The 9928-nt window shown below is 41.3% G+C and overlaps 1 protein-coding gene across 4 annotated transcripts in view; it reads left to right on the top strand.

The window, feature by feature from the left end:
* The first annotated feature begins 1654 nt into the window (after nt 1–1654).
* LOC115150968 (semaphorin-3F) overlaps nt 1655–9928 on the top strand; it is a 79484-nt gene continuing 71210 nt past the window's right edge. For all 4 annotated transcript variants that reach the window (XM_029694838.1, XM_029694837.1, XM_029694836.1 and 1 more), the window contains exons 1-2: nt 1655–2002; nt 6020–6180. In XM_029694838.1, coding sequence (XP_029550698.1) covers nt 6066–6180 — 115 coding nt within the window. In that variant the 5' untranslated portion in view covers nt 1655–2002; nt 6020–6065. The remainder of the gene's footprint in view (nt 2003–6019; nt 6181–9928) is intronic.

Here is a 9928-nt window from a genome sequence, read left to right as displayed (position 1 = left end):
CTACACAGATCAAAATTAAAAAGTGAAACATTGTTTCCGAGGTCGGACAGGCAGACTTCTAGGCTTATATTAACCCTGCTGTACCAAACTAAATGCTAGGCTGGAAGCACGGGGAAATAATGTGTGAATTGAAATAAATACAAGAGATGATTCAGACAGCAACATGATATTGTAATGGAGGCACAGTGATCATTTTCAGATGTAACTGTTAGCAGGCATAGGGGTGTCTATGACAGCCTATACAGCACGTCTTGGAACGCTGCTTGTCCAATCAGCATCCAGGATACCAAACAAGTAGTTTTCTAATGTTTTGTGCACTGTGTATATATGGCTCTGCTCCCACCTAACACTCATTATAAACTGGGTGGTTCGAGCCCTGAATGCTGATTGGCTGACAGACGTGGTATATCAGACCGTATACCACAGGTATGACAAAACATTTATTTTGACTTCTCCAATTACATTGGTAATCAGTTTATAATAGCAATAAGGCAACTTGCAAGGGCTGTAACCAGGCAATCCGCGTTGTGTTGTACATAAAAACAGCCCTTAGCCGTGGTATATTGGCCATATACCACATCCCCTCGGGCCTTATTGCTTAAACAGAACTCCATCAGAACATCATTGTCCATTGTCAGGTAGCCTAGAAAGCAAGTTGGGAGTGTTGCAAATAAAAAGCACTGCATGAGACACAGCACATTTTAGGCACAAAACATAGCAGTCCATCCTCCGTCAGGTCAGGGCTCACAAACTCACTCCCTTTTCTGCTTAGGCAGCTGGACTGTCGAAAGTATACAATGGGCTTGTCTGGCATCAGGTGTGTTTACTCAAATCTGGCCAAGCATCCCACTGCTGTCATCAGAACCCTTCCCCCTTCACACACATGCATGCTCTCTCTTTCTCTCAGTAACACACACAATGTGGGATCTGCTTCACTGATGGAAAAGAACAGTGTGCAGGACACCATGAAAACAAACTCAAAATCTCTGAAAAATCTATGCTCCAGTTGAGGTTTCATGAGGTTTTACTCAAAAGCCTAAGCAAATCTTAGATAATCCTTTGTGTTGTGTATTAACTCAGCAACCCTTTCCTCTGAAACAGATTGGAGTTTTTTTTCTCTCATCTCCCCAGCAGCTTCGTTTTTTTCCCCCCAGGATGTGGCTTACATTTTCTGCATCACCCATCTCAGTACCCTTCAGTGGCACTCTTCCTCGACTTCACAGACGTTTGCATATTTCTCAGACAAAACTTCAGAGAATATGAGAGTGACAATAAAATGACACAAGGACCGACTCTGGAAATTGCAGACATTTTCAAACACATGGAAGCTGCGAGTGCAGCTCTAGACATTACTGCAATACTCTGGATGGATTCATGTCTGATGTGATCTGATGTAAATCACCAACACAGTAAATAGCCTAAGCCTAGTGGCTATGTAGAAGTAAAATGAATATTCTGAAACGTCCAGTTTTGAAGTTAGGCCTACTCTACCTGTGGGCTCTAGATGCTGATGTGCAATCTTGCCATTGTCTTACAGGCACATCATTTTCAGGGGGGCGGTACAGATGCGTCTGCAGCTAAGGTAAGTTCCCGCCCCGTGGGTGTGTGTCTATGTAGACTTCGGGCGAGCGCACTGTATTCACCTGCCAATGCGTCTCCCCTTCAGTAGCCTACAGAGCTGTCCGCGGTGTAGTTCGCCGCGTCAACTTTAGCAACTCCTCAATTGCAAGGAATAACAGATATTAACGAGAACAACAAAGTGGGATTGTACACTATTGACCGAGACAAGAGTAGAGAATAGGAGACAAATATTGCAAGCTTAGGTGATTGCCAAGTTCATTTGGATCCATAGCTTTGTTGCTGGGAAATCGTGCAGGATCTCCGCGGCTTCATTCGTACACTGGGGACGGAGAAGGAGAATTTAGTAGGATTTTGTTATCTGCCTTCTAAATAACTCTTATGACTGGAATCGGCATAATTTCCACCGGGCAATAATAACCAGGTAGGCACAACTCTAGGCTACTTTATTGATCTCATGTTTTCATGCATAAGGTTTTTCAGTCAAATCATGACTCATATGTCCGTGTTGAATTATTTATTATCCTAAGAGATTATTATCAAAACAATGCCTCCAGTAATTGAGTCGAACTACAATTGGTGATTTAGACCTATTGTCTATAATGTATTACTATTTTCAGTCCACTTAGCCAAATAATAAGGTAATGATGCTTTGTTTATTTTTATTATTATTATTATTAGGCCTTCACATTTATGCTTTTTTTTTTTTTTTTGCTGTATGGCTGCATGTGGAACAATATAAGCGTTCAGATCCGGTAGGCTATGGCTTGATATTAGCCATAATTCCTCTGCATTTGAAACGGCTGTAGGAGCTCTTGCGTGGTCTTTTCAGCTACTTCTCACGAGCGTCACAAGAAGCCAGCGTTTTATAGCGTCCAAGTTTCTTCATCCAACAACAGGCTGCGCTCCTAATTGTGTGTGCTTTCAAACAGTCAAGACTGTTCGTTGTCCGCTTAACAGGAACATTTTCCCACTTATAGCCAGCCTAATATCTTTTAAGAATAGCCTAAATCATTTTCTATTGCACAGACGTTTAATGTTATTCTAGTTAATTATATCCTAAACCCCATTCCCGAATAAATAAGGAATGTGTAGTGTTTTCTTCATATTCATTAAGCAGCGGTGGCCCATCTCTGTTGTCACCGCTGCAAAAAGCCTCTGCGTAAAAACAAAAAAGAAAAGAGTTAATATATATAGTGCTAGAGGCGTCACTACAGACACCCTGGTTCAAATCCAGGCTGTATCACAACCGGCCGTGATTGGGAGTCCCATAGGGCGGCGCACAATTGGCCCAGCGTCGTCCGGGTTTGGCCGGTGAAGACCGTCATTGTAAATAATAATTTGTTCTTAACTGACTTGCCTAGTTAAATATCGGTTAAATATAATAATAATATTTATATAAATATTATTATTATATTATATATTTCTTCCGAAACGCGCTTTTAAATGGACAGTCGCTCTCATTCGGAACTTGATCCAACGTCCTTTTATGGCAGCTTTTAACCCCACACACGGTTGACCAGCGTTTACGAACAGAACAGTGATAGATGGCCAAAGGAAGTATTTAAATAGCCTTTATGGGCTCCAACCCCCATAAATCAAGCACAATATTTCAATTATCTTTACTAATGTGGTGTTTTGTTAAATAGGCCTATCCTAGGTGCTTTTAGCGTTGCAGATGTATTTACGTACACTAGCAGTGCTTTCAATTGCATTGGGTTGCACAAAAGAGTCCTTCCGAAGCCAGAAGTTCAACTTGTACTGGTGGGCGGGAAGGTTGGCCATTATGAAGGGGGAATTTGAGACAAAATATCTAAAGCATCATATTATATTATTAAACAGACTTTCGAAAGGTGGGTCTGTTGTACACCCACTTATTTTCTGCTTAGGTCGTCAAAATAAAAGTCCCCCACAACTTATTAGTTTTTTGTCCATGTATGGTTCATGTCCCCCGTGGCTCAGTTGGTAGAGCATGGTGTTTGCAACGCCAGGGTTGTGGGTTCGATTTCCACAGGGAAGAAAAAAAAAATGTATGAAATGTATTCACTACTGTAAGTCGCTCTGGATAAGAGCGTCTGCTAAATGACTAAAATGTAAATGTCAGTGGAGGTTCCTCAGAGGAGGAAGGGGAGGACCATCCTCCTCAGTGAATTTCATACAAATAGTGAAACATTAAAAAACCTATCCTTTTTAGATAAAACTATACTAAATATATTCACATTTCACCAAACACAGTAATTGATTAAAACACACTTTTTTGCAATGAAGTTCTACAGTAGCCTCAACAGCACTCTGTGGGGTAGCACCATGGTGTAACTGGAGGACAGCTAATTTCCACCCTCCTCTGGGTACATAGACTTGAATACAAAACCTAGGAGGCTTGAGGTTCTCACCTTCTTCCATAGACTTACACAGTAATTATGACAACTTCCGGGGGACGTCCTCCAACCTATCAGAGCTCTTGCAGCATCAAATGACATGTTGTCAAACCAATCGCAGGATCAGAGAATGAATCTAGTATTGAAAGCATAAACTACAGCTAGCTAGCACTGCAGTATATAACATGTGGTGAGTAGTTGACTCAAAGATAGAGAAAGACAATAGTTGAACAGTTTTGGATAAATTAATGTATATAAAAATTAAGGAAGAGAGAGAAAGAGATATTTCATTTTTACTTTCACTTAGCTAGCAAATGCAGCTAGGTAGATTAGCCTACTCAAACACCCGGCTTAAACAGAGAGGGATGCTATGTTAGCTAGCTGGCTATGGCTAGCCAACACTGGAACTCTTCCAAGTCAAGGTAAGTTTTTGGTTTTATACATTTATTGCTAAACTGCTTGCTGACTGTACACTGTACTGCATGATTGTCGTGGGTTTACTAACGCGTTAGTTCTAGTAGGTATGTTGACTAGCTATGACATTAGCTAATATGGTGACAATGATGTAGGCTGTGTGTAGCAGTTAGCTGTTATGATATGAAGGTTTGGCTTGGAAAGTTTTTTTCGCCAGGTCACATATAGCTGATGTGTTGAGACTGAAGTCCCTAAGCAAAGGGAAAAGTTGCGAGAAGGAATTCTACAGCGAGCAAAAGGATCATGCTGTTTGTATGTAGCTGCTATGAAAGTGAACTGTACTTGCGTGTGATCAGGGGTCTATTCAGTCCGATGATTCTGTTGAAAATCCTTTCTGAAACAGGGATAAACATACCTGAATTTGTCCAATAGAATCTCTCGTTTGTAACTGTTGGACTAATGATTACACCCTAGATCAGCTAGATGCAGGCAAGAATGTGCAAGGCAGTATTGAATGTGTCACTGTCTGTCACCTTGATTACTCACATTTTTCTCTCATTCATAGGCTAGGTTGTAGCAACCTCATGATAGGGACAATTTGAATATCATGTAGTAGCCTAAACCTATTGATGTTACATTGAGCTGGGTGAATGGTATATGAATGACCGTCATCTAATATGTTTAATAGAATTAAGGCCATGCTCATTAAAAAAATTGTCCTCCCTCATCATAAACATCACGACTGCCACTGGTGCACGTGCAGGACTTTTCATTTAGAGTTAAGCAGTAAGGAAGTGGGTCTACAACAAACCCAACATTTGGAAAGTCTGTTTTAATAATATGATTCTTTTGATATTTTGTCTCAAATTGCCCCGTCATAATTAGCAACAGTCCTGCCCACCTAGCCATGCTAGTGTGTGTAAATTCACCCACCTAGGCCTATCCCTACAACAAGATGACGTCGACAGACAGTGTCGTCTTTTTTCTTTCTCCTAGCCAACTTTGCAGTACTTTGTTTTTTTGGTGTGTTATTTCTTTACAGGCAGATAACATCTGCAAATCTGTGTACACGATCAATAAACTTTGATTTGATTATTACGGTAGAGCCTATTCATAGGATATTATTATTTGTAAACGGCGCCCGTTATTGAGGTTATTGTCAGCTGTTGGATATCTAGTGTGCTGCGCGCCTGGGTAAAATGTCTCCGTGTTCGACAATGGACTCGTTCAGTGGGCATAAAAGTAGGGCCTAGATCATTTGTGAGAAGATGGAGTTTGTGCACTGGTGAGGGCAATGGGCCCGCGCTGGTATGAGGCAGACGTTATTCCCAGAGTGGGAATAATAATCATCATCACAGATATTTATTTGGATCAATAACTGTATAAGGAAGGGAATGATAACAAAAGTAACAATGAGCTATCTCTGTTCAGTAACTGTAATATAATACTTAAATTGGAACCGTACTTCGTTATATTACTCATTACCGCAAAAAGTAATATTATTACTGTAACACGTTACTTTGTAAAGTATTACCCCCAAAACTGGTGGCATGTGTGTGTGTGTGTGTGTGTGTGTGTGTTGGAGGTTGTTGTATGGGGGTGTGATACAGAGCTGATCATCATCTCACTCTCTCCCTCTCTTTCCCCAGGTACCTGGACTCTCTCTCCTCTTCTGTGTCTGGAAGCGGAGGGACCATGCTGTGGGACAAAATGTGGTGGCTGTCCACCATGCTGGCCCTTTCGGCCCATGCACTGCCCACACTGCCCATTGAGCCCCTCTCTGCCCCTCGGGTTTTCCTCTCCTTCAAAGGTAAGACACACGTTTAGATATCTTGCCTAGTTGGTGTGGTTCTCTGTGACTCTGAAACAGGTGGATAGTATTTCCCTGTATGTGAGCTCTAGTGGTTGCTTTTATTTTCCCAGCTCATCCTAGCTTTGTGTTTCCTCTTGGTGAAATGTAGGGTTTAGGGGGGACTAGGAAGGCGTTACAGACAGCTACGTGCTTGGCACACCGTAGTGTCAGTGTGAGCCCAGCCACCTCTCTCTGGCTGAAGCTGGATTATCTGCTGAGAGAGGAGGTTGACGAGAGAGATGAGCAGGGGAGAGAAGAAGTGTTGTTTGTGCCTACTGGTCAGGGCCAGAGACCAAATCTTCATTAATCTGACTGACTACCACAGTCCTCCAACAGCGCTTTGTCTGCCCTTGGCAGAGCCCAGTGTATTATGAATACTTAAATTGGCACATGAGGCCCTGTCTGTGTAGTGAACTGTACCTTGAAAATGGACCTTTATGGTGTACCATAATCTCTGATGCTTTATCAATCCCGTTGCACTGTGTGCATGTAAGGCTAATCATGATGTGAACCCTGGTGTGGAGCTCAAAGGAGAGGCCTCGCTAAACCTCCAGATGTCTTTAAATCCTCATCACCGCATGTGGAGAAAGAGAATAGAATCTGCAACTTTTTTTTTGTCTGTGAGTTATGTGGAATTGGGCAACCTGAGTCTATGTCTCTGTCTCTGTCTCTCTCTCTCTCTCTCTCTCTCTCTCTCTCTGTCTCTCTCTCTCTCTGTCACTCTCTTTTTCTTTCTTTTTTCTTTCTCTCTCTCTCTCTCTCTGTCTCTCTCTCTCTGTCTCTGTCTCTTTCTCTCTCTCTCCCTCTCTCTCTGTCTCTTTTTCTCTCTTTCTCTCTCTCTTTCTTTTTGCTTACTTGTTGGTTTTCACTCTCTAATTAAGTTGGTTTTCACAACCCACTGGTTTCAAGTTTACAATCGCACTGCTCCAACATGGTCATTTCTTTCCAATTTCCTTTAAATTAGTTCCTTTTTTTGTTATTTATTGGTTTTTGAGAGAGCGATAGGGTTGTTCCATTTGAATTCAATCCCTTTTTGACTGCGTCCCTTTTGATTTGAACAAAACTTTCCATACATATTTGCCCATAGTAGAAGTGGTCAGAAAGTGACTTTTTGGACCTGAATGTCAAAATATCGAGGTGCTCAAAGTTGACACATTTTGCATTCCCCATCATACCATGAGACAGCCAAGTCTTAGTCACTGGAAAAGATTAACGGTCGAGTTTGATATTATTTAAAAGCTTACAAACAGCGTTATCTATTTTATAATTTTGCATGCTCTTGAATACAGGGTGGGTGTCATATTTTGCAAAATAAATGTACTAAAATGCTTATACAATTGACATTTAAAGTGAAATTGGGCCACAAAGATTGTTGGAACCCCACACATCAGAGAATGTTGACTTGAATGGAGATATCAATTGTTTTAAGTTATACTGTCAATATTGTATAGGAAACCTATTTAAATATAAATAATAGAATAGACAATTCCCAAATAAGTTGACATTCGATGGTGGGTGGACCGGCGGCCATCTTTGTGGTAGTAATTGGAAGTTAAAATGTCAATAAAATTTCAAATTCAATGGTGTTTCAGCTACATTGCAGTGGTCTGAAGGTATATGTCCATTCTCTGAATCCTATTTCTGTGTATGCTGTGTCTCAACAGATGGTGGGCACAACACAAACACCTCAAACGATGTAAAATAGGGTCTAAGCTACAACATATGTAAAAATGGGGGCTTACACATTTTACGTCATTGATGTTAAAGGTAAAAGAAAAAATCATAATTTGTATTTAAAAAAAAGAATTTCAAGAAATGATCTGATAGGTTGATAACCTTGTTTGAAAGATTTTTAATTATATCAAACTCAACCGTTAATTACATTTACTTTTTGTCATTTAGCAGACGCTCTTATCCAGAGCGACTTACAGTAGTGAATGCATACATTTCATTTAAAAAAAATTCCGTACTGGTCCCCTGTGGGAATCAAACCCATAACCCTGGCGTTGCAAACACCATGCTCTACCAACTGAGCCACAGTAATGAATACTTGGATGTCTCATGGTATCGTGGGGTATGCAAAATGGGTCAACTTTGAGCACCGATGTCTCTTGAATGTTTTGGCATTTAGGTCCAAAAAGTCACTTTCTGACCTCTTCTACCATGGGCCAAAATGAATGGAAAGTTTCGTTCAAATCAAAAGGCGTGCGGTCAAAAAATATTTGAAATCAAATGGAACTACCCTATATGCTTGACAGAGCAACTTCACTTTGTTGGTGACTAGAATTGAACATGAGCTGCACATTTTCTAATTGTGTTGTTTTGGCTCACACTAAAGGGAATTGCTTTTAAATGTGTCCATATTGATTCCTTTATGGACCTTGGTGAGCCAAATAATTAGCTACACATTTTACAAAGCATACACATGGGGGGGGGCAAGATTCCTTGGAGCTTTCCAAGGGGGCTCGGCTGAATTTTAACAACTTCTTGAAAATGCAACTCTAAACTCCTTATAACCATCCAACTGTTTTTAACAAGCTTTTTGTTTTCAACGCTCCAAGCTTTACACAACCTATTGCACCCACTAGTTCATGCTGGCAATCTCTGTCTATTGGAACAGTTATACATTGTGGACTGTGTTGCCAAAATGTAGAAGCTAACCTGTGGCATTAATGTGGCTTCCGGCTAATACCACTAGTGGGGTCTGATGGTCCATATGGCTTCTTTAATCTGGTTGGTCTGTTGCCAAACACTAAGGTTAAAACCTTCACCTCAAATTTCAATATCAGACTTGTAGACAGTTTTTGACTGTTTTCTAAACCAGTTTTTTTTAATGTAATTTTGTGTTGTTATTATGTCATAATCTTGGATGAGTTTGAGTTGCTGTTGACCTTGTGCTGGTCATCAGAGGGGTTAGACTTTGGCCAGCCCTATCTGCTGAGGAGGACTCAGACCATCAGACAGAGTAACTAAAACAAGTTTGGGAGTTCGTTTAGTATGTCTGGCATTATTGATTGCTTTGAATCTGCACGTGGGTGCCTTGCAACACAAAGACACTTTCTGATTTGCATTAACTTTGTGTGTGTATATATATATATATATACTGCTCAAAAAAATAAAGGGAACACTTAAACAACACAATGTAACTCCAAGTCAATCACACTTCTGTGAAATCAAACTGTCCACTTAGGAAGCAACACTGATTGACAATACATTTCACATGCTGTTGTGCAAATGGAATAGACAACAGGTGGAAATTATAGGCAATTAGCAAGACACCCCCAATAAAGGAGTGGTTCTGCAGGTGGTGACCACAGACCACTTCTCAGTTCCTATGCTTCCTGGCTGATGTTTTGGTCACTTTTGAATGCTGGCGGTGCTTTCACTCTAGTGGTAGCATGAGACGGAGTCTACAACCCACACAAGTGGCTCAGGTAGTGCAGCTCATCCAGGATGGCACATCAATGCGAGCTGTGGCAAGAAGGTTTGCTGTGTCTGTCAGCGTAGTGTCCAGAGCATGGAGGCGCTACCAGGAGACAGGCCAGTACATCAGGAGACGTGGAGGAGGCCGTAGGAGGGCAACAACCCAGCAGCAGGACTGCTACCTCCGCCTTTGTGCAAGGAGGAGCAGGAGGAGCACTGCCAGAGCCCTGCAAAATGCCCTCCAGCAGGCCACAAATGTGCATGTGTCTGCTAAAACGGTCAG

The sequence above is a fragment of the Salmo trutta genome, chromosome 16 (assembly GCF_901001165.1).
Source record: "Salmo trutta chromosome 16, fSalTru1.1, whole genome shotgun sequence".
In the NCBI taxonomy this organism is placed as follows: domain Eukaryota; kingdom Metazoa; phylum Chordata; class Actinopteri; order Salmoniformes; family Salmonidae; genus Salmo; species Salmo trutta.
Note: the sequence above shows the minus strand (reverse complement) of the source record. Positions and strands in the feature narration are given on the sequence as shown.